This window comes from Calonectris borealis, chromosome 3 (assembly GCF_964195595.1).
Source record: "Calonectris borealis chromosome 3, bCalBor7.hap1.2, whole genome shotgun sequence".
Lineage (NCBI taxonomy): Eukaryota > Metazoa > Chordata > Aves > Procellariiformes > Procellariidae > Calonectris > Calonectris borealis.
Window position 1 is genome coordinate 48,154,659 of NC_134314.1, and position 26,713 is coordinate 48,181,371.

General features: G+C 34.2%; 1 protein-coding gene across 1 annotated transcript in view; it reads left to right on the forward strand.

Annotated features, from left to right (window-relative positions):
* GRIK2 (glutamate ionotropic receptor kainate type subunit 2) overlaps window positions 1-26,713 on the forward strand; it is a 452,815-nt gene that overhangs the window by 416,406 nt on the left and 9,696 nt on the right. Inside the window, exon 15 of the mRNA XM_075145571.1 lies at window positions 18,512-18,762. Coding sequence (XP_075001672.1) covers window positions 18,512-18,762 — 251 coding nt within the window. The remainder of the gene's footprint in view (window positions 1-18,511; window positions 18,763-26,713) is intronic.

The window sequence follows — 26,713 nt, forward strand, 5'->3', positions numbered from 1 at the left end:
AATAGGATCAGTGTACACCTTTAAAATCAACAAAATACACTGATGTTTGGAAGAGGTGCAAGGCAGCATTCTGTATGACATCTTTGCTGTTAGTTTTATTTAATATGTCACATACGACATCCACAGCACTGAAAAAAACCCTACAGAAAGTGAATTTGATAAGTTATACATACAATGAATGATTCTCATGATACATGTTTATAAATTAAGGTAACAGTCTTGTATATACCTGAATTCATTTTCAGTCAGCCACCTCTGGTGCTAGGCTAGAAAAACTTCATAGATAATGAAAAGAGAAGGGGAGAACAGACCTGCGATGAGATGTTTGACAGCAACTGATACTTTGGAGCAGATAAAGGAGAACCTATTTGTAACCGAGGTTATATTTCTTTTGTTTTATTTTCCATCTTTGCAACTTTATTTACAACTTTGTAACCGAGAATGTAACACTTGCTTTGCTAGAGCACATTTAAGGTTTTTTTTTCTTCCAGTTTGAAGGTCCATGTGCCAGGGTTTTTTATTGGCTTTATTCTGACATGTCCTATTAGGAGGCACTACTTTGCCAGTCCTGTGTTCTTCATCAATGAATCTGGTAGATAGGATAACATGCATAAATCTTGAAGTATGCTGTATAGTTTATTTGTAATAACAAATATATTAATATGTGTCATGTACAGTTATCTATCAGAAATACGTATATATTTCTTTCAGTGGTTGGAATTTGGCTTTGTGTGGGCATACACCTCATCACCCAAGTTTGATATTCAAGGGCGGAAGGGAGGGAGGGAGGGAGGGAGGGAAGGAGGAAGAAAGAGAAAGAGAAAGAAAGAGAAAGAGAGAAAAGACACAGAAAGTAAACAAATGAAGGGGGCAGGGGGGGAGAGAGAGAACAAACCCTTTGGGTATGCAGAATAACTTGTGCTTGTAGTCATAGATCCTTTAAAGTGTTACTTATCACCGCCAGTAGTTTCAAATGTCCCATTTCTCCATCATGCATGATAAAGGTGTTTAATATTGAATAAATCCCAGTTGGGATAAATTTACCATTGCAAAGGGTTCCTAAATGTTTATGATACTTCCACATGCTTATGGTCTTCTTATCAAACATAAATTGTAACTTTTTTTCAAGAAAACCTAGTCTATCCAGCTATATACATTTCATGCTCTACTGAAACACATTTAATATGACTTCCCTATGGTTAACATACTGTAAAACACAGTAATATTATGTGACAAACGCTATTTTCCATAATAAGTATTTATTAATATCATTGTTAATGTGAAGTGAACCATATGAAAGGTTAGAATTTAGCTTTGATGTACTCTATATTAAGGTCTTAGTGGTCTGCAAAGCTACTTTTCACTTTTTTTTACTTTTTACTCTCCAATTGGAAGAAACATTTGAAATCATTGCTTGGAAAAAAGCAAATCTTCATCTCTCTGGGGTGGTTTCAGGTTCTTATTTCTTTTCCAAATTCCTGTTTTTCTTCAACATGTTACACAGCAGGCTACTTTCCATCTGGCTTGGGCAGATTTTGTATAGAATTGCCAGTTGTTTCTATGTTGAACCTGGAGTACATAAATGGCTGACAGTTTATATGTCAAAGCCATTCCATATGAGCAGATCTACTGAGCACGCACCTTTCAGATGATTTGCACTTATGTGGCAACCCAGAACTATCCTGTATATGCTAGACGAACTCTGTGTGTGTGGAGATACATGCAAAGAAATGCTTTTGACATTTTGAAAATGAAAAATGACAGGTGTAAGTAATCCTAAAAATTTCCATATATTTCTTCTAACTCTTAAGAAATACAACATAGAAAGTGGTGTTTGAGAGATATGGCACATATAAGAAATCAGAGCTAGTCATTTCTCTACTGTTTCTCTGTGATTGTTGAGCTGTGGAAAGTTACAGAATTAGATTAAGAGGGGGGTTTTAGCTGTATAGAAGTGATGTTCCTGTAATATCTGATAGGTAAAAAACAGTTTGAGAAAAAGGTGAAATACACATTTTCTTAGCCTTTCTTCCTGTGCGGTTATTACAAGAAAATAAATTGTGCTATTAATATTAATAATATCTTAGTTGCAAAACATAGTGAGCTGAATCTGTTACATGACTTTTTTCACTTTTACTGTTTTTTTGACTTACTTTTCCCTTGCTGTGATCAAACTGTGACTTTTCCTACTACAGCATATCACCGTTTGTATCCCTGATCTTTCCATACTGATGGACTATCAAGATGCCCTGAAAAAAGCTGGAAAGGGTTTGAGGCTCAGATCTTTAATATTTAATTGTTAACTTAAAAACTGTTAAAAAAAGAAATGTGCACTCCCCCAACTATATAGAGACTCTTCACTGTACATAAGGGTAAAATACAACTCTCAGGATATGAATGAAATTAAACAATGTATTTTGGGGTCAACACACCAAGTGGATAAAGCTACTAATATTTCATTGCCAAACTAAGTCTTACAGAACTACCCATTACACAAAACTGCAATAACTTGCAATAATAAAACAGATCCAGGTATCAAAATTTATTCATGTAAGTACATAAAATATATCTGCACAGTGTATATTTATATATTCACAATAGAAAGGTGGCAACTACTGCGATACAAACATGTTATACGTCCCATGTCAAAAAGAAAAGTATATGAATAAAATAAACAACCTTCTAGCAGAGATGCATTGGTTGCAGGTCCCAGATATCAATATACTCACTTAAGTTCAAAGGATGAAACAAAACTTCAAGGCTCTCATGTTCTATTAATTCAGAGGTGCCATTTTTACTGAAGTTCTCTTTTCTTTAAATTCTAATGAAATATCAAATAAAATGTCTTTGTTTACAAACATTTTTATCTCTTGGAGAAAAAATATATTTTTCACATGATATTGTTCTTAAAGATTCTCAAAAATTTGCACACTCACCTATGACTTCCAAAGAGACTATTTGGCCAACTAATGTAATGTGCTGATCACTTGCACATAGAAATTTATTTATATACTTTTGCACAGTGTAGTTCATCTTAACTTTTTTTTTTAACTTAGGCATTCAAATCTTTTATTTTTGGCAAATCAGAGCCAAGAGTGGGGTTGGCTTTCTTTTTTTCTTTTTTTTTTCTTTTCTTTTTTTGAATTTCAGTCAGCTGTGTAGAATGTAATTAAAATGTTGTTTGGAGTAAGCACATTTTGAAGACAGTAGTATTCATACAATTTCATCAAAACTAGGATCTAGAAAGAGTATTTCGCATTCCGCTCACTTAAATTAAAGATTTCACTGCAGAAAAAAAAGGTTTCAGGCAATAATTTATGATCTGCTATTTCATATCTTCTCTAGGAATATGACTTCATGAATTAATTATATATATTTAAGCCATTAATAAATGCAATATAATAGTGTTCTTCCTACCCCAGTGATAGGTTGCTGGGTTCAAATAGAATTTAAACAAATTAATTTAAATCAGCAAATATGTAACACTTAATTATCATGTTGTATCCAATTACACTGTATAGGTTCAGCTGATTTATATTACCTATTCTGTCTTTAGGGAGTGACCTAGAAAAAATATTCACAGTAAAAGTTTTTATTTTATAATATTGAAAAATTTTAACTGACCTGACCATGTTCTTAATGCAGGTATTTTACAAAAGATTTCATTACCTGCCATTTTTATTTAAGTGCATGTTTCCAAATATAGAAAATTTTAAATGAAAGCACAGTGGGAAATATAAATTACTTAAGAACAAAAGCTTTTAATAGATGCTTGTAATTTCAAAGATTAAAACAATGTAGTAAAAATATGAACAAATAAATTACTCTTATTTCCTAAATATACAACAGAAAGTGAAAAAAGATATGATAAAGATGATCTCAAAATAGCCTTAACTCTCTTCTTAGAATTCATTCGGCCTCCTCCCTTGCTGCTTTTATCATTCCACACAGAGATTTGCAGCCTGGTTTTGTAATCATCTAAAAATTAGTTTAGTTTTTGGAGATTGCCTGTAAAATAAAAAGTACATAAAATTGGAGTAAACGCCTTGTAAGTGTAAGAATAACACTTCATCATCCTACAGATGTGTAGGATATTGCTTCCTATGTTTTGTCTATCTTTTAAAATACCAAAGGCTTGAATTCTGCAGCTACATGCCTGAATTAACTTTTTTTGTTAAGCAGTTTCTACACTTAGAACACGAACTACATCCAAATTAATATTTTAAACAAATGCCCTGAATGTTTTCTAGTAAAAAAATCTATTATGTTTTTACATATTTAGAACATAGTGGTGCTAGAAATTTTTCCTACTCTAGGTGCTACCTATAACTGTGGTAAAATGAAGTTCAGTTTAACAGAAATTAAAGTATTAATAGAAAGCCTTCCATTTTCCAGAAATTACCTAAAAATGAATCTCAAAATTGAAGGTACAGTTGTCCCTAGTCAGACATTATAACCACCACAAAGTAGGGGGCAGTCTATTCTTTAAGCTCTGATTGAATGAGAATGTATAGTATGGTTATCTTGCAGTTGTCGATTCTTCTGAAAAGAGTAGGTTTGTGATACAGGTGAGTATCATAATGATAATGGGTTCTGGGTCCCACAATTTAAGAAGGATGTTAAGGTACTTGAATGTGTCCAGAGGAGGGAAACAAAGCTGGTGAAAGGGCTGGAAGACATGTCCTATAAGGAGTGCCTGAGGCCACTGGGTTTGGCTAGTTTGGAGAAAAGGAGGCTGAGGGGCGACCTCATGGCTCTCTACAGCTTTCTGAGGAGGGGACGTGGAGAGGGAGGTGCTGGTCTCTTCTCCCTGATACCCAGTGATGGGATGTGTGGGAATGACTCAAAGCTGCATCAGGGGAGGTTCAGACTTGACATTAGGAAGCATTTCTTTACTGAGAGGGTGGTCAAACATTGGAAGAGGCTTCCTAGAGAGGTAGTCGATACCCCAAGCCTGGCAATGTTTAAGAGGCGTTTGGACAATGCCCTTAATAATATGCTTTAAGTTTTGGTTAGACTTGAAGTGATTAGGCAGTTGGACTAGATGGTCATTATAGGTCCCTTCCAACTGAAATATTCTATTCTGTTCTATTCTATTCTATTCTATTCTATTCTATTCTATTCTATTCTATTCTATTCTATTCTATTCTATTCTATTCTATTCCTTGGATGCCATTGTTTATGCAGTACTAATTTTTCTTTTCCTTTTTCTTTTCCTTTTTCTTTCCCTTTTTCTTTTCCTTTTTCTTTCCCTTTTTCTTTCCCTTTTTCTTTCCCTTTTTCTTTCCCTTTTTCTTTCCCTTTTTCTTTCCCTTTTTCTTTCCCTTTTTCTTTCCCTTTTTCTTTCCCTTTTTCTTTCCCTTTTTCTTTCCCTTTTTCTTTCCCTTTTTCTTTCCCTTTTCCTTTCCCTTTTCCTTTCCCTTTTCCTTTTTCTTTCCCTTTTCCTTTTTCTTTCCCTTTTCCTTTTTCTTTCCCTTTTCCTTTTTCTTTCCCTTTTCCTTTTTCTTTCCCTTTTCCTTTTTCTTTCCCTTTTCCTTTTTCTTTCCCTTTTTCCCTTTTTCTTTTTCCATTTCCCCTTCCTCTTTTTCTGTCTTTTTTTCCTCTTTGCCTAACTTTTTTTTCTCTTTCTATTTTTTTTGCTTTTATTCTTAGAGAAGATTATAAGACTCCCTGAAAGATTTGGTTTGGAATGTTTTATTTTAATCACTGAGTGCCTACACCTTACTTCAGTATTCCCAATATGTTTTAGTGTAGGGAATGTCATCAGGCCAATCACATTATTTCAATTCTTGCCAATGCTCAGTTCTGATAGAGTTTTCATCTTCTTGGTTAGAAGATGAAATTCTCTCTTGCCCTTCCAACTGTTTTATGGGGACAGATTTGCAGGAAAAAACAGATTTTTTTCCCTAAAGAAGTGTTTGATGAGAGTCTTTAGCATGCTTGATGCTTCCATTCTATGTGGTGCTCTTTACTGTTCCTGCACAGGTGCACAAACCTACACAGATTTTCAGTCTGTTCCTCTATTTTTAATTTACTTCTATTAGAACCAACAGGGTTAGTAAAGATTTATTGATCTAATTCTGGGAACCAGATCTCTTATTTAAAAAAAACCAACTCAAAACCCTGAAACAAAAAAACCCCAAGCATAACATTTCTATTTATAACGTACCCGAATAAGAAAGTAAAGCTGAAGTTTTATTGTCATTTTAAACTGGCATAGGGCTGTTGCATTTTGCAAAAATGGACAGCTCTATGAGCTGGTTTATTGACCTAAACTGGCTGAATACTGTTCATCTTTTTCATAAAGTTAATTTACTTCATGTTTAACTGTGTAGCTGCTAATGAGGCTGGATAAACACTAGTCATAGTATAAATGAAGCAGTGATAGCAAACAAACTGGGATGTGGAAGAGCAAATGGGATTTCTGCACAGCCAGCTGTTATACTGAGTCTGAAGACAATCCTGAGACTCTTCCCTGTTTTGTGATAGTTGCTAAAAACTGCAATGTATCTCTCAGTGGCAGAAATAAAACAGTTGTAATTTAACAGAAGTAAGTAGTTATGGGGCAGGGGGAGAGCTGTCAAAGTGAGTTTTCCGTATTTTAAAAAACCTTTTTTTTCCCATGCCTTGCATTCATCCTATCTCAAACTTTACAGAACTTGAGCAGTACATTTTTTATCCCCCTTCACATTGGTGCTTCAATTTTTTCTTCTTTTTGTCTTTTCTTCTAGAGGTTTAGGCTAAGAATCAAAGAAATTTATGGCAGCAAGAGAGCCACAAGAAATGAAAACACTGGCTTGTATTAAATACTTTAAAAAAAAAAAAAAAGATCCATAGGATCCTTTCAAAATTAACTGTTCAGAGTTTATCAACATTGTTTACTCTCTGAAGTTAAGCACTTACTGTAGCTAGAGTTGCTTTCTGTGTCCTAATATCATTCTCTTTTCACACCTCCGCCAAACTGAAAAGGTGACATGTTTTGAAGAGGCGTGTTTTAAAAACTTTCCTTAAATCTCAGGCAAGACTAGAAAACAATGACATTAAGCACAATGACTGGCACTGAGCATGACTGGCACATTCCTTTCCATTAATTTGTACATTTGGCAGTCAGTGATCAATGCAGAACATAATTTTAGACATTTTTTTCCAGGAGAAACAAGGCAGGTTTTTTTTTTTAAAATGTTTCCATTACTTCTCTTAAATATTGCACAATTTTCTAATATCAGAATTATATGTTGCCTTAAGTGAAGAAATACGGGAAAAAGGAAAAGAACATCCTAGGCTCCTCAGATACAGTTAGTGAGATCTTGCTTTGCTTCTACTCTTGCAGTAACTCAGTTGTGTCTGACACTGACTGGTAAACAGAAGGTCTATACTATTTACACATCTATGTTTAAATATATGTATGTAAAATCAACAAATCGACAGGTATGAATGATGCAGGAACCTTTCAAAAAGCAGGCAGTTCCAAAATTGAAAGGAATAACAATTATGTATTAATTTAGTCCCCAAAATTGTTGACAATACACTTGGTTAACATAACTGAAACTAAATTCTACATATCTGAAAATACAGAAAAGTTCAGAACTTGTAAATTTGCATTGATAAAAATATATTCCTGGATTTTCTCTGTAAAGTACTAAACCCAACAGTCAACACTGGCTTTCAATTTAATCATTGTGGAGATTTCAGACTCTGGAGCTATTTCCTGTTTATATTGTGTGGGACACTGAGGATAGCTGAGCTATGCTTGTCTATTACCTCTTGTAAAGTACTGCTTCTGGAGAAAAATTTCCATCTTACAGTCCAGCACTCTGTCTACTTAGAAAATGTGCATATGTGTTTGTGTATATATATTATACATTCTTAGGTAATTTCAAATAATAATTGTAATGAAAACTGTGAAATTTTTGCACTCTGAACTTCAATACTAAAAGCATAAACATTGTCCCCTGCCTATGGTTTTCAAAATCTAAAACACTACAAAAAATAACAATAATAAAAAAAATCATTTCTAAGCAATCATTTGGTTTTATTGTTAAGAAACCCTAGTTCTCTTGAAGCTAGTTATTATCTTCAGACCATACAAATGACATAATTTTTTACCAGTCCTCGGAGATGAGACATGTAAACAGATCTGTCTCTATAGGAATAAATAAGAAACTATGTACCAACACAGGAGGCCTTTTTCTTCTGCTTGCCTGGACTTAATCTGTAATCTTTCATATAATTTGAACTGTAATATTCATCACTTATACATGCATAAAAGTGCTGAGCTTCAGTTCTTCTGTAACTAAAACAAATTAATACATTTGTCTTCATTAGTTGAACATAATGTTCAAAAAATAGGTGCAAATTATTTATTTTTATGCAGGTCAAGCCAAGTATTGAAACTAATTTGAGAATTTCAACTGCTTGAGCAGTTAATTTATTGTTGCTGAAATGTAAGAATGTGTAACTAACATATTCGATAAAAAAACTGGTTTTTATAGTTACCTCAGAAATATGAGCTTATTGAAGCACTATCTGAAAGGCATGCTAAGAGATTGAGCTTTATATCAATAAAGAATTGCCAAAACACTTAACGTCCGGTAGCTGTTGAAATCAGACTCTGCCTTAGAGAAGTGGTTTCTAGTAGGAATTTACTGAACAGATGTAATTGAAGCAAAGACATTATTAAAACTTCAATGTTGATGTTATAGTGCTTACATATGTATGTATTGCATTGTCAAAGAATCATCTACAAATGTGAAATGTCTCTGTCCTGATATGTCACCCCTAATTAGAAACAAGCTAGTGTGTTGCATCCCAGCACATGGTGTTTGCATGGTTTTAGGCATTCTTGATCTGAAAAAGCTGCAGTATCAGCTATTTATTTTGTCTGTCTTGCATTTCCTGGCTAAGTGTTCCTTCGCTGCCTATTATAATGGGGGTCTCATTTCCCAACAACCCAGGCTCACTGAATAAGTATCACCCTCCACCCAATGTCCTGTAGTTTAACTACAATGCTTTAAGGTTCTTCTGAGGGACATGTAATATCTGAAAGGAAACTGACCATAGCCTTTCTGAAGGTTACAGGAGAGGCTGACGGAGCTGGGACTGTTCAGCCTGAAGAAGAGAAGGCATCTCAGTGGGGATGTGATCAATGTGTATAAGCATCTGATGAGGGAAAATAATGAAGAGAGAGTCAGACTTTTTTCACTGGCACCCAGAGACTAGACAAGAGGCATAGGGCACAACAAACTGAAATAAAATAAATTCCATTTAAAAGTGACAGAAAAACACACACACACAAAAAAGCTTCTTTACAGTAAGGGTGATCAAACACTACAACAGGTTGCCCAGAGATGGAGTTTCCATCCTTGGAGATAGGCAACGTGCCCTGAGTAACATGCTTGAGCAGGTGGAGTGGACTAGACCATCTGTGGAGGACACTTCCAAAGTTCTGCCTTTCATAGTACTGAAATGCAACAGTTTTGTGATGAAAGTACCTCATACTTTTTAACTACAGAATCAAGACCCTTCCCTTTGAACGGTGACTTGAATTTGTATCCAAAAGAGGTAAACAGAAGCTATTGGCTGTCTTTTGGTTTGAGCCTACCTAGTTTCATTTTCTGCACCCAAATGATTCCCTTGTAATGGAAAATAAATTTAAAATTCTGAAAGCTCTTCATAAATCTGAATTCTCACTATCTCATCCAGCCCCACAGTTGAGGACAGAATTCTCTAAGTTGGCTAGGGTAAATGAAAAAACTAGCACCATGACTTTGAATCTGTCATGGTACTTTATAGACAAACAGCACAGTGAGTGAAACACTGAAAGCCATTGTTTTTAAGCAGTCTTAGAATAGGTGAGGCTTCTTATCCTCACTGTCTATATGATGCACACAGTTAGCTGATGCCTCCTTTTCCCAAAGATCAACCAAGAACTGACTGCCTTGCCTCTGTAATCACTTTAGCCTTGTAAATCAAATTGGGGAACAGAAATCTGCATGAAAAACCTCAAAGAGTCAGCTTCTCTTATTTATCAGAGGGATTAGAAATATATGGAACATCACTTAATAGAACAGTAGCAGCTGAAACTTCTTATCATCACCTATAAAAGTAACGTGAGACTGTAGGAATTCTGACAGCTCCAAAGGTCTAATTTTTTTTTTTTTTTTATATAACTTAAATGAAGATTGTCCAGATTTAAGATGGCATTGCAGTTAGATGTACCCAAGACCACTTCATACCTCACTCGTGATGAAAGAACTAATGGCAAAACACTGTCATTCATTGTTTTCAGAATTTCCCTTATAGCTTAGCATTGTTGGGATGTTCTGAAAAAGCATGAACTGGGTTTTCAGGTCTGGATAGTTTTGTTATGCCCTTACACATTTCTTGTCTTTCAGCATACTTTTGTCTGCCTGCCTGAAAATTTCACGTATAGTAGAACTGCATATAGCATTTCATTAGACTTCCTTAATTCAGCTATTTATTGCTGGATAGTGTTAGAAAAATATTTCCCACAAAGGAGGCTGTATTTGCAAATGATTCATATGTGAGGGATACAGGTTTGCAAGGAGAACTGAAAAAAAAAGCACTGTATAAATATGAAATACTTTTAGCTGTGGTAGAAATAATATCACTGATTTTCTCAGTACAGGTTTCAACAAAAGTGTCTTCCTGTTCTGCAGCTGCACAGTTCAACAGGGGTAGAGAGATAATAGTGTATTATGATTATGATCTTTTCAAACTGTCTGTGATGTTACAATGCATGAAGAGCCTATAAAAAAGGTTACTAAGTTTCATTTGTTTGAATTCAGTATTTAATCTGTCTAAGAGTCGTGCTTTAGAACTGTTTACAATGATAGTCTGAGGAGGGCCTGAGAAAACTAAACTGTGTTAAAAAAAAGAAAAAAGAAAACAAAAAAAAAAAGAATAGAATATACATGTCTAATACAACAATGTAATAATGATTTGTGTATATAAAATAGTAAAAAAACCCACCTTCTTCATTCTGTTCAGGTTATCTTGGCACTACAAAAAGAAATAGAGAAAAATGGTGTATATTAACTATTACAACTATTATAATAATATCTTATTTAAGTTTTTAATTATAGGCAACCATTATACATGCATTTTTTTTGTAATTTACTCACTGTGGAGAATAGATATGTTTTAAGCTAGTAACATATTAATATATTCAAGGATGTTCCCTTCCCTGTCCTAAAACCATAAGTACTTATGAACATAAGAATTCATGAATAGCTATTGTAGTCCTAAATCTCCCATGTATTCATCTAATTTTGAGATCAATTATGTTACATACTTATAGCTGGAAAATTATGAGAAATTTAATATGAAATAAATCTCAGCTACATGATCCCTGTTGCTTACATTTTAGCTTTATAAACCTACATGAACTTTTTAATGACGGTTCTATAAAGAAACGACCAGAAATTAGCATGAGTTGGGAATGGTTATGACTGGGAAGAAGTGAAAACAATTAGAGAACACACCACTTGTGAAAGGGTTTGATTACATTTGGCATACAAGACTGATTTAAAATGTTTCCTGTCTCTTACCAGCAACTTGTCTTTTCCAAGCCATACATGTAACTCAAAGGTGACTACAGATATATATATCAAGGAATAATGAAGAGGTTTGTTTTGGATTTTTTTTTTTAATATTTGCAGTTTTAATTAGATACAGGGTAGCTTAGACTGCTGTAAACATCTACTGAGGATTTTCCATTGTAGTAACTGCAATTTAATGAATATTTAATGTTTACAATATGTCTAATATTACAATATGATAATCTTAATGTAGCATGAAGTTTTGGGGTTAACAATCAGAATCAGGAAACACTGATTTTGTTGCATCAGAAACGTTAACCCATCCTGATAAGTATTTTATCCTGATACATCCTTTGGAAAACAACAGTAAAATTCCAAGTTATGTATTTAATCAGAAAGTCAAGAATGGGAAATCTAATGTATATGCAACAGTTAAATTAAAGTTGTAAGTATTTCTTATATTAGACTTGCCACTTTATTATTTATTTCCAATATTGTCCACAACATGTGGAGTATATAAAGAACTTTGAAAAAGGCTTCTTTATGCCCGGAAGTCTAAAAGTCCATGAGCTAAAAGTCCATAAGGAAGTAGGACAGCTGGTAGAGGAGCAAGAAATATACTTTTTAGTAATATTTAACTGTAAGAAGTAGCAATTGGTCAGGTATTTTTAAGAGTATAGAACAAACCTGAGATCATTGCATTACACCAGGAGATGGATGTGGATTCTAACTGTACCTTTGATAGCAGGCTTTCTTTGTGATGTTAAGTGAAACACTTTTTCCTGTTTCTTAGCTCTGTGCCTCACAGCAAATTTGTTGGTTTATATTTATGAAATGATCAGACATTATAGCATTCTCACCTGTAAGTGACATATTATGAATAGATAGCAAAGCATCCCAGACATTCAGAGTTTAAATACACTTCCCAAATACACTGAAAACAACTGCTATATTAATAAACTTTGAGTGGACATCTTTTTAATGTAGAAAGGTGTGAAAATCTTGTTTTTGCCAGCCCAAGAGACAAGTAACATTGATATACATTTCCTATTCATTTATGATTAATGCATTAAAATATGAGTTAGATTTCTTACAGAAGTGGCTAATTTTGCTACTGAGAACATCTTTTCATCAGTGGTTATTTTTTCTTATTATTTTTTTAAATGGTGAGCCTTGCTCATTTGCTTGGAGTTAAACTGAGAGCCAGATTTGGGATAAAAGAGGATTTGCTCCTGTGTCAAGTTTGCAGGAACTGTTGCCTTTTCTTTTGATTTATTGCTCTTCTCTTCACTGTGGGGTGTTGCTTGCTTCGTATGATTGCCAAAGAATTGTAATCTATCAAATCCCCAGCCACGGCAATGGCATTACTCCATGACCTGGAGAGAATCCTCAGTGATCTTTTCTTACATAAAAATGAGCTGATTTTGAAAGCGGAACCAGGGAATGTGAACTGACAGAATCCCTTTTCTTTCTTCATGTGTTGCTTGGAGACTTTTAAATCCACAGGTAGGAAGAATGAACCAAGCTATGTTGACCCTTCTCTCTATTGCTTCCCTTCCATCCCAATTAGAGAGGCTTAACAGAGTTAGGGAGCAGAGCTGTCTGTGACTTTTAAAAGAAAAACATTTCTGTAGAGCTAAAGTAAGTGTTTCTGCTATACTCAGTGCCCTTGAGCTGCCTATTCCTTTCATATGGCATGTTATAACTGTGGCTGTCAGGTCTTTATTACTGAGTGCTGACTGTGCTACAGATTCCTGGAAGGTGTTTCAGGCCCTGTGATGCATGAGGCTGTAGGAAGTAGTTTTTCCATGGTTCCTCATAGTCTAAACATCTACTGCACAATTATGTGTAAATGAAATCCTTTCCATCTTGTTTCTGTCATGCCTATGACACCAGTATGCTTGACACTTAAGGGAAACTGAACTCCACATGCTGTATCACCAGTTATCCCCTAGCAAGGAATGTCTGTTCCAAGGACCTGGACTAAATTTTGTCTTGTTTAAACAAAAGGAAAGCTTCATCATAGTAACCAATGGACAGAGATAACAGAATGATATGACAAACAAAACTTTCAAATATGATTTAACTAAGCCTGCATGGTGTCAGAACATGAATTCTGTGATTCTTGATGAGGCTAAGTTATGAGGGAAAGTAGAGAGAAATGTCAATATGCCAAGACTTAAATGATTCCACCCATCCCAAGTAGTATAAATGGTGTTAGCCAGCATTCTTATGGAAATTTCAGATATACCTACACTGGAGTGAGACTGGGACTGCAGCTTATGTATATGTACCCAAGCTAGCTTTAGGATAGATAGATCAATCCGATGTAACCACAATGGGAATGGGCTCATGATGAAAAAAACCACTTCAAAACAAACAAACAAAAAACAAACAAAAAAACACCCCCATGTTGAGTTCAGTGCTTCTTCCTTTTAACTACTAAAACCAGAACTTGAACTGGTTGCTTTGTTCAATGTGAACTATTCACATGCAGCTTCAACACCTAGATATTAAAAGAATATCTTTCCTGTTACATGTGGCTTTCTCCTTCCAATAAATACTTCAGTACTAGAGGAAGTTCTTGATGATCTAAATTTTGTACCTACATTCTGAATATGATAGTATATTCCTAACTGCCTTTCTTTTTTGCTTAGTAAATAGAGCATGTAATAATGTTGCAAGGTAAATAGAATAGTCTTGGAATTTTTAATAACAAAAGAAAAAAGTAACAGAAATAAAAGACACTATCAGTGGTGTAAGAGTGTTCAGAATGGATTTTTCTGTCTTGCAAATCAAAAGTAACATGTCACGTGGGCACCAACTTTCAAAATACCAGAAAATTTGTAGTGATTTCTTTTGGTAAAATACATCTGGAATGATGAAACAAAAAAGTTACTGGTTCAAAGTTTTCTTAATGAAGGAGTTAGCAGAATACTGCTTTCCTTCTTATTTACTTAGGGCCAAATTCAGTTCTACAGGTCCCAATATGCGCCAACTCCTTTTGTATTTGATGGAATGAATAAAACAGACTAAGAGTAACCAGGCAGAAGATTTTACTAGATTATAATCTAGTAGGAAGCACTTTCAAGATCAGACAGATCAGCAACAAACTAATCTGTATGCAGTAAAGTCTCAATATATGAAGCTTATGTGTTCATAATTTATGACTAAACATATAATTATGTGCATAAATCTTTATGTACTGAGACTTCAGGGCAGAAAACTTATCTATGTATAACTTCTGCAGTATTTCTGAAACTTAGTTGTCTTAGTTTTGCAGAGATGCTTCAGACAATAGAATTTTATGCATATTTTCATTTACAGGTAACTGCAAATAGGAATTATTGCATCTCTTATTGAGTTCGTTGATCATAGGAAGGCACTAAGGTCTCTATAATCTATAACAGAAGGTCTTAAAATTCTTCTGGCAGAAATTCTCATTCCTGCAAACAGCAGCTACAGTGGGATCAGCAAATAATGTATAGATTATGTTCTGTTTGTCCCAGTTTGTCATGGGATTAGCTCATCAGTTGATACAGAAATGAAAGCAGTAAGAACCAGGAAAAGACAGGGAAGAAAAAGTCAGATATTTCTGCACTGGACTTCTCACTTTCTCTGCAGTCAGTGGAAGATTATATACTCATCTCTTTCGCTGATTTTGGGATGGAGTTTTAAACATCACTGTGTCTGTCCTCTCCTAGTCTTCCCCCCATGCACAGACTGGTAAGGGTTTTTTTCAACTGCTTGTCTTTTTTTTTAAAGGTTGAGATGAGAAGTTCACATTTCTTCACATGGCAGAATTTTATTCTCTCTCTTTTTTTTTTTTTTTTTCCCCCTGCTTTATTACTTTACTCTTATTCATAGTGTGTTTATTTTGCAAATGCATTAATATACATTGTCTGGGAGTCTTAAAGTTTCTGTTTTCATTCTCTTAATGAAATTCTCTTAAATGAAATCCTTCTGATTTTAAAAAATGTAAAAAACAGGACATGGCCTTACATCACCTCATGGAAGGGCTTGATTCATCTTTCAGTCATGTGATAGGAGTGATAGGGAAAATTACCAGTAAATGTCAAAAATCTTTTACATTTACTTGCTGAAATTTTTCGTTTCTGCAAGGAAAACAGTTTTGACATCCAGAGTGTAATCTGGATGCCTTGTCCATATTCTCTATTTATTTTCTCTTCTTTTTGTATGCTAACTTTATCATCCACAGATCAGACCATGATACTTTTAGCCACTTCAGGTGCTTCTGGGTGGATTTTCCATTGCTGGGACTTGCAATCCAGCTTGTATCAGAAAAAAAAACTAGGAGCAAATAAAACTTTAGGAAATAATATTGTTGCTATGCTTCTTTTGTTCTCTTAATAACTACTTGAATTGGTATAAACAGCATTAAAAATTACTTTTTTTTTCAAATATCAGATTATTAGGTTTACTCATTATTTGTTGCAAAATATAAATCAATGAATTTACAACATTGTAAGTCATTCAGAAATAGAACAGAACTACAGCATTGAATGGGTATAAAATTTCAAATGCTTAATTAACAGCAGCAGTGTGCAATGCTGGTCATCCCACATTGATCCTTACTTGTGAGTTTACTGTTTTTACAACAAGATAATAAGATATGACAAATACAAATATTGCAGTAGAAACACCAAAGGCCCTGTAATTTGTCCACTCCACAACTATTTGTGCAAAATTTTGCAAATCACCAACAATAAGTGATACAAATATTATTGAACTGGATCACTATTAACTGCATGCTTCTAATGCAATCCTCATAAACTTAACTAATTGTAGGTAGGATTAGCCCGTGCTTTATGGTTTCTGTCTATGAATTTTTCAGTTAATTCATTTTTTAAGCACTTCAAATAGACTAGACCTGTATGTGTACAAATTTGGTCCCTAGAATATATAAATAATACATGAAGAATAGTTGGTACTGCCTATATTTAGACCAACAGAAAGTGTGGAAATGAAATGCAAATCAGTTTAATTAGAAAGCACCCTGTCAGATCAGAAGATGGCTTAAACTGGGTCCAAAATTATTTCTCAGAATCTAATGTTATTTAAGTTGTTGTTGTTAAATATTTATAAGCAGTGTAATGCTGAAAATATCCCCAGAAGTTTATAGTATGCACTTACACTTCCCCAGGCTCTTGTGGACTAATCACTTTCCTTCTTCCATCTGACTGAAGAAATGTGTCAAGAACAGGGTTTTGCAGAGTTTCAGCATAATCAAGATGATCTGAAATGGTGTGACTTAAGCCCTTGCATGCACAAGACAGTAGAAAAGAGTTTGTTTTCCTTTCTTTCTGCTTCTTGTATAGTCCTGTGTAAACACAGTTTAGCTCCTAGAACAGAACATCATTCTTTTCTAAGCATAAATGATAAAAGCACAAGTTCTTGCAACTTAAAAACTTTGAGGCCAGCTTTTCCCACCTTTTATTCTGGAATAAAGGAAAAGCCCAGAGCGTTTTTTAATTAATGGTCCTTTCTATGTTTTACTTCCACACTGGCACAGCAAACCTTTGTTATTAGCTTTATTCTCATGATAAACTCTAGATATATGAGAAGAAACTGAAGAAAAAAAGAATAAATTGAAAGAAATTTCCAAAAATATATGTTTTCCAAGAGTATAAATAGTGTAAAATATCCTGTCCATGCATTCTTTCAGCTACTTCACAGTACATGAAATAGTCAAATGGACAGCATCTCTCTAAAGGATTCTGAGGATTTTTTTTTAAAAAGTATCAAGTTAATGAAAATGCATTTTATTACTCAGCCAAAGGAAACACTGTAAAAATTATAGCTAGTAAGTAGCATTATTATGACAGAAAGAAAAAGAGGAGGTATTATTTGTAGAATTCCATTCATATCACATGAAAGAGGGGATGCCATGCCTTTTCATCTACTCCTTTTTTTTCCTGGGATTCCTTAACCACTTTAATGAAGAGTCTTTTGTTCCTGTTTTCGAAGGAGGAGAAGAAAAATGATGGCTTTGTTCTCTCCTTAAACATTACACAAATCTTAACATAGAAAGCACTTCTAACTGATTTTATTTACCCTCTAACATTCAGAAAAGAAAAGTTTTCTCCATTGGCATTATTAATTAATTAATGTAAATTTTAAAATACTCATTGAAAAGTCCTTATACACTATATAAAGAAAAAGAGATCAGAGGACATACAAAGATATGACACTCAAATGTTCAAAAGCTGCAAAATTATCACATCATTTTAAAATACTGAATTATGAGAAAGAAATACATTGAAATATGAAAATTAACATCCCTGTTATCCAAACACACTAAACCTTATCTTTCTGAATGCATTGCCTCCTGGTACTGTTAATAACTAAGTACATGCTTGGAAGGTATCTCAAGTGCCTGACAATCTATCAAATGGAGACTTTTGTGGCTTGGTCCTGAAGCATAAATTGTTGTTTCTTCTTTTAATAAAGTAATAGTATAAAATGTTCATTGCACATCAGACATGGGATTAGCTTTAGGGTAACAAGCTATGAAGCAACAGCCTGTAGGTTTATGTATATTAGACTAAATCTACTGCAGCATAATTAAAAGCCTGATGGAAATTGAAAGATGAATACTATTTGGCTGGATATAATAGTTGGGCATGAAGATGTTTGAGACCATGGGACTAAGTGTGGTAGGACTTGTTGCATCAAGTTGCCTGGCTTACAGGCAACACCAGCTGGATCAAGTTTTGTGCATATATATTTATATGTGTGTGTGCGTGTGGGTTTGTATTTATGTGACCAGTGTGACTGTGGTGAGATGTAAATGGCTTTTTGAGAAATCTTATGGTTGTAGAGGATATAGTTTTTCCTGTGACATTATATAACATTTTATTCTTATCAGGAATAACTAATTTTCCTTAAAATATACCCCATGCAATATATGTTCTCTGTGGTCTCTTTAGGTTCACCATACAGAGACAAGATCACTATAGCAATTCTTCAGCTGCAAGAGGAGGGCAAGCTCCACATGATGAAAGAGAAGTGGTGGAGAGGCAATGGCTGCCCAGAGGAGGAAAGTAAAGAGGCCAGTGCTTTGGGAGTTCAAAATATTGGAGGAATCTTCATCGTGCTGGCAGCAGGATTGGTGCTTTCTGTCTTTGTGGCAGTGGGGGAGTTTTTGTACAAATCAAAAAAAAATGCCCAGTTGGAAAAGGTAAATATTGTCTTTTCCTATTTTATTTTATATTTATGGTCTATTTAAATATTACTTTAAGCATTTGGTAGTGAAAAGCAGGTGATGCATACTGATTGTTTATCATATAGTACTTGTATAACAAAGGATCACAGCAAAGTACCCAAAGTTTTACATTTACAGCTTTTAATTTGTCTTCAATGTGTTTAATTGTAGCCAGATTTCAGGACAAGTGACTATTTCTCCTCTTATTCAAGCCTGAAAAAAGACAGCTTTTTACTCCTGGAAGTTCACTGCAGTTAATTTTATGGATGAAGAAGAAATCTGAAACTGTAATGGGAAACAAATTAATCTTCTACAGATAATTCTGATTTTCAAAAGACAAACTGTCTGTAGCTCAAAGTCAAAATCAAAAAAATGTCTCTATAGAAATGTTCTTTACAGAAGTTTATGCTTGCAAAGTTGTCCTGGTAGCATCTGGAAAAGATTACATCAACGTGATTTTTTTTTTTGTGGGTTTACTACTGACATGATGTCCTGTAATTTCAACTGACTCAGTTTTGAAAATTCTAGTGTTAATTTTTTCTGTACTTGCAATTTACGCAACCACAATACTGTAATTGTGCCAACACTAGTAATATCTTGTGAAATTCTTAGTTGGAATTATCATTTTTACATAATAAAAGAATAATTTTATATATATGTGCCCATGTTTAAACGTAAATTCAAACTATATATTTTATTGCTATGACAAATTCTGAATTTTAAAAATTGAGAGAAACTGTTGGATTTAACCAGGTCTTTTTCTTTTTTTTTTTTTTTTTTCTCCTTTTGAGGAGCTTGTGACCTATGGCAATATCTATATTTCTGTTTAGAAATTTAATCAGCAGTAAATCCAACAGCTATATTTATATTGGTATTTTTCCAGATGCTACTGGTGAATTTTTGTAACTGGAATTATTACTCAGAAAATTTACAATTTATTTTCACTTCTTTCGAGGCAACCTTTACCAATGCAAGTGTCCTGTTATAAATATATTGTTAAAGGAGTTTTTTTCTAATACACACAAAGGCAGTGTGAGGTGACAAGGTCCTAAACACGGTTTGAACATGGGTACATTTTATTAAATCGTTAAAGGACCATTTAGATCCTTTTCTTTATGATACAACAGGCTGATTGCTTTCTGTTAACATGCTATTGGAATGTTATGTTTCTGAAATGAATTTGTGAGTAAAAAGACACCAATTACTTAAGTAACCCATGTAAGTCTCAATAATTTTTATCCATTCCTAAGGTGGATATGGATTTCATGTGGACATCAGTATAATTTGGTTTAGTTTTTCTGGATTTTTAACAAGCACTCACTTAGAAAAATAGGACTGTTTTGATAATAATCTTGTAACATGAGTTCAGTATTTTGCAGGGTGTGAATGCATATCTTACGTGACAATAACAGCATGTTGGAAGTTGTGTGAAGAAGCAAACAGAAACTCTTTAATTAAGGATTTTTTTCTCTAAGCCCTATGGTTTTGTGGTTTTGGTTGTTTGGGGTTTTTTTTATTTGCTGCTTTTGTATTTTTGTTTGCTAATGATGGATAGAGATAGCAATGACTGGAGATATCTGACCTTTTAACAGTACTTGTACCAGAAAGGTCTCATCATATCATGAAGTATTGAGACACTTTAGAAAGATAGGACTGAATCTGAAGCAGTTGAAAGAGTCAGGTCTCTCTCCTCTCTTTCCTCCTTGCCACCAATCTCTTCCCTTCCCTCCCCTCCCCACAACACCCACATACCCTGATGTCAGGAGACCAGTAAAATTTCAATAGAACTTTACTTATGGAATGAAATTAACAGGAAAATGATGCCAGCATCCCTACACATGGCCTACTCCAGCATCCGCTCACCCACTCTTCTCCCAACACCCACAGACCTTCAGTGAACGTCTTCTTCCATCCTCTCCAAATGTGGCAGATCCCCTTTGCCTAGGAAAGGGAGCAGCAGCAGCCAAAGGGGAGATAAGCAGTACTGTCATCTGTCTCCAGCCTCTACATCTCCTCTGCTGGGATGAGTAAACCATGCAAGTAAGGCTGCCCTGGCTATCCCACAGGGAGAGAGGAGGCACCTATATTTGGTAACTTTTATAGTTTCATCCCTTTAAAATCAGAGTATCATTCTGGCATTTATATAATGCTTATCAACATTTGGAGACAGGGAAGATCAAAGGTTTTATTAACAACCAAGGAAACAAAAGAAATCAGATAACTTCAGCTGCTGAATACATGGAATATCCTGAAATATAAAGGGGCATATTAACATGTGTGTTTGCTTTTTGCTTTCTGCATACAAAATATTCAGTTGCACTTCCTGTGGAGAGGCAATGCAGATTTAAAGTGTATAATCTAGATATGTTTTTTTAGCATTTTCAATGTTAACCCCCTCCTGGAGTGCACATGTAAACAGAGACATTGGCTGGTGTGAAACTAATTAAAGGAGTGAAATCTTGAAAGGCATCGAGCTCAGAAAAGCAGTAGACAAAATGGTGTTATTTGCTAAAAACCTGTTGTATCTTGTAACCAAAGTGATTCAGAACATCTATGCTCCTGATGTGCTCAAAAATCCAAAGGAAACATGTGGCACTAGCTGTAGTCTTTCTGCGAAAGACATGAATGCATGCCACCACAACACTTTCTAGACACAGAGAAATTCCTCTTTTATTGATACCTTTCAAAAGCAAAGATAAGTCTGGATGTTATCACAGTTAGACTGTCAGTCACTGACACTTACTATGGCTAGTTTGTTTAAAAAATGAGTGTCCTAATTTACTAAGTATTTTCTAGAAGATCCAGATCTGATGGATGTGAAAAGAACAATATACAGATTCAATTCTACTATCATTTATAGCCATTCAAAATTTATTGAGCCATCAGCAGGTCAGAACTAGGTTTGCTTGTGAAAAAATAGCAGATGTACATTTTATTAATTTTGAACGGTTAAGTACTTCAAAAAATGTGAAATAGGACACATGTCAGCATACCTTAACTGTTTGTTTCACTAGGGGAGATCTGGTCATTGACTTTCTATAATACAAAACACTAGATTAAATCTTAGAGTGCACTGAAACGCTAACACCAACAAAGTATTTCTGGAGTTATATGATGAAATCATAACCTAAACATCAGTTAAATTAACCTCTCTGAAATAGTAATTTATTTATAACTGATTATAAAAGCAATAAAAACAATACTTAAATTGATACTGATCTATATTTTACAAATATTTCCTAAGGAAGACAAAAACAATTGAACTTTCCATGGTAAATAATTCACCACTTAGCTACACAATTGAGTGGAGAAAGATCAGTCTGGATAGTTTATCTAACAAGATACCATGAATGAGCAGTTAGCAGGATTGGACCCAGAGCAGACATCAGTAGCTGTGAATATACACGTGTGTTACATACAAAACAGTGTTTTACTTACAACTGCAGATTCTATTGAACAAGAAATTCTGAATGCTGAACTGTGACCTGTATATGAGACTAACTATGTCTTTGAAGATGGCACAAACTTAACTGGTTGACTCTTGCCCAAAATAAATTGTTAACAAAAATTTCAAACACCTTCTGCAAAATGCACAAACCATGTTTTGGTTTTGATAATGTAAGGATAACAGGAATAGAAGTTTTTGATCTTAGCTGGCTCAAAAATTCATGCAGCTTTACTGAGCTGCAGAGACTTTAGATTATGGTAGTATTTGATCTTAAACTTATTAGAAATTAAGTGTGGTTTTGCTACAATTGTCAATAATTCTGAATTTGCTGTCTACCTCAAACACACATTTGAGTAATGTGATAACTTGGGGTGTATTTTGAGCTAAATAACTCCTCTAGTCCTACCTAGTACATAGTCTCACTGATTTTTTTCAGAGAGAGTATTGGGAATGACAAAGTATTGTCCTTGTCTATGGCAGAATTTTGACATTCCAGTTGACACATTGGGAAGGGGTAAGAGGAGTTGGCAGGTCGGAGGCTGTCCTGACTGCATTCCTGCAGAGTAACCACGAGATGGTGCCTTCTAATTTCTCAGAGGGAAATTTAATTGTTACTTTTTAATAGAATTTATGTCACAATGCTCACCTATTTTTTAATTGCAGCCTTTCTAAAAAATGCTAAATGCTTGTATTCTTTCCTATTGTTTCTAATACAAACATCTAATTATGTCATCTGCTTGGAAACATGTTATGAAGCAGACCTTTTTTATCTAGCCAATCTTGACAACAAGTGCTCAGTCATTTGCATTTTATAATTGCTTTTTCTGCTGAATGACCTGCTCCCTGATTTTAACAGGCACTCAGAGGGCAGTGAATAAGCAATGTTAGAAACAGAAGCCATTTAAAACAATTACAATGTCCTTTTTTTTTAATTGATGTGGTTCAATGTGTTATGGGTTTATGTCCATTTCATATATTTAGTTTTGTATAGCTCATATTATTATCATAAGGGACAGGGAAAACATTGACCTTGAAGACCATTAATATTTAACATAATATATTGATGATTCTCAGTTTGAGAATTTATTGACCTTTCCTTCATTTTTTTTTTTTAAAGTCGTTTCTGAGATTACTTGCATTTTGATACCACCTTCACACAGTGATTAGATATTACCATAAATATCAGCTGTGTGGTAGAAACTATGTGTGCACTGTGAAAAAGTTAGGATGAAATTCACAGTATTGCTGAAGGCAGTGTCAAGAACGTATAGAACATTGCTTGTTGTTACCCTTGCAAACAGTTGTCTTTGTACCTATCCTGGTCATGGTTTCTTTGGAGAAAGTGATGTTGGCTTGAGAAGTTATCTTGAAGCCTGGTTTTATCAATGTACTGGATGCACACCCTTCCCAAGAGGCAAGGAGGGGCCAAGGGCTGCTAGGCTGAAAAAGCTGTTGTGCTGTAACCCTGTACAGTTGACACCATGTCCTGATTGTGCTTCTCTCAAATACGGTTTAACTGTTCTTGATTTGTTTACATGAAGTTAGTGTAAATGCTAACGTGAGTTTATTTGCCAAGGTCCTTCTACAATCTATTTGCAGCAGGATAAATTTAATTCATTATGTCTTAGAATGCTTCTTTTTAGAATTGAGGTGAACAAAGTGCATACATGTAACTTGTCCTATATGGAAATATTGTGGATGCTTCTTTATCAGCAGGGTATGTAGAAAGTCAGTATTTCTATCTTTGTTTTAATTGTTATCTTAACAAAAGCGCAAAACAAAATTACCACAATAATTTCATATGAAAAATGAAAAGATTTTTAGGATCCCTTCTTACTTTACCAGAATATTTTATGGTGGTTTTTTTTTTTTTTTCCCCAAATTTTACTGAATTAGTTTTCATTAAAGACTTTTCATTTCTTTCTCAAAAAATGCAGTTATGTCAGCGTTATTGGAGTTCAGAGAATAATCCTAATAGTTTACTATCAAAAGCCTTTGATATTTGGGACAATAATTTATAATAGTTTTGGAACAATCCCAAAATAAATCCCAGGCTAGTGATTTTTTCTTTTTTCCTTTCCAGGGGGAGGCATGTTCAAAAGATTTTAAAGTTGAAAAGCCTGTTCCTCAGGCTACAATAAACAAAAGAATGTGGGCATTCTTGGTAAATCAAAGTAAAATCTTTGGGATTTATATCCCAAGTAACTTTTATACAACGTACAGTCAGGGATGCAGTCTGTATTGTCATGTCACATTTTGTAATGGAGTAACCTCAGAATTTTTAATGTTGGTTGGGAAAAGCAGCAGCAGCTGTGATAGCTCATAAAAGGAAATGTTTTTCCAACTTTAACACATTGCATTCTGCAGATATGCAGTTGGAAAATTGGGAACTTCTATCATCCTGTACTCCCTTGAGCGCTGTATGTGGATGTATAGACTTGTGTTGCTGATGTGCATGTGTGTAAGTGTACAGATTACTTGAAGTTGAGGTATTAATTATAATTAAATGCCCTCTTGGAAACCACCTAAGTACATATTAGAGGATATTTTCTAATGGAAGGAACTATTACAAAAAACAACAAAAAAACCCAAACCAAAACAAAAATCTCCAAAACCAAAATCAAACCCACAAAAAACCCCACCTTTCACAGAAAAAAAGATATGAAAAGATAAAAATGGAAAAAGTGGAAAAAACCCATTTGACTGACTGTGGTATTTTAAAAATCATTTGCAAACAATAAAACATTAAAAATGATCTCTATTTTGATTTTTGATTGCAGCTCAACCAATACCTATTTGGTAATGGATCTTGCTTCTGAGGTATTTTTAATATCTTAATTTGTATCATTCAAGAAACAAAGAACAGAAAGATTAGAAATGTATGTAAAGCTGACCGTTGCATAAGTACAAATGTTGGAATATGATTTCAGGAGGTTCACTATTGCTCCATAGATATTCACTTGAAGTTCAGAGCTTAAATTACAGGTCTGAGTTATGGAATATTTTATGTTTGACAAGAATTTAAAGTTGTCTAAAAAATTTTAGTAAAGCCCTACATGTCATTTATTTTACAACAGGTATAGTTCACTTCCACTTACTTTACTTTCACTAGAAAGAAGAAACATTCACATTATATAATTACTGGCTCCTCTGAAAAAAAAAAATTTTTCTTCATTCTCAAGGAAAAAAATGTCAGATTATAGAACAGTTATGTCTTTCTAATAATTTTTCATTATCTTCCCCTAAATATTACTTTAATGTGTCATGTATACAAATATTTTAATACATAAAATTAATCTACATTTTGAATCAGCTATACTATAGCTAAGTGTAGTAGCAAACACAGTTTAGTTCATCTGATTCAGGCTACTTTGACTTTTGTATAAGCCAGCAAAGTAACAACAAGCACTTCCACCTGCCTTTTAGATTGAGAAAATATCCTAGACTGCCAGATGAAACCATGTAATTACAGAGAAATGGATGCTAACCATTTTGATATTATGTAGTGCAATATGACTTTAACTATAATAGTTAGTGTTTCCAAAACAGAAGAAACAGTTGACATTAAATTAATACTAATAGTCTCTCTCTGTTCAATATGATTTGAGGCCATGCCAAATTTTATGTTACGTTTATACTATCACACTGAACTATAAAACTAGTATAAATTTTTACAGTGAATAATGTACAGTGGACTTTAGCTCAGCAAACTTTAAAAAAAGCTGTTTAGATACAGTTAAACGCAGGTAAGAAAGGTTGTATTTATTTTCTAAAATGTCTCTGTAAGATGGACTACTTATTTTCAAATTAAACTATATGGTGTTATATACAGTATTTTAATCCAGATAGATTCATACTCCAAAGAATTAATTACATATCATCATCACTTCCTTTCACCATGCCTGAAGATCAACAAACCTGACCTTCCTTGGATGAACAGAATGAATTTAGATCTAGGATCAACAATATTTTAACAGGTGAATGAACTTTCACATCCAGTGGCTGAGAGGGCAAGATCTCAGGTGACTGATTTCAGTGCATTCAGGAAAGGTAGAGAAATACCATGCACAGCTGTGATCGCAACATACAAAACCGTTAAAGTGTTGCACTGGATATCATTCTAAATCAGATAGGCAGTATCTTATATTCTGTTATTTATTTGCTCAGCAGCAGCTACATGGCTGAAGTACTATGAATTGTTATCAGCACTTATTAAACACCTGGCAGTCATTTGTAGCCATTGTCCAGGGACACTGTACCGCAGTAACTTCTTCTGGAAAAAGACCTGGACTGGTGTGGCAGGCTTCATGCCAGTAGAAATTATTGCTACTGACTGAAACACAAGTGACAAACAGTACTTATTACCACTGATCCAATCTGAAAACCTAGTACCAAACTTGGGAACCTGGAGAAATTTGAGACTGTAAGCCTCTTTCACAAGAGGTGGAACTGAATAATAAGGGTAGATAATACCTTCTG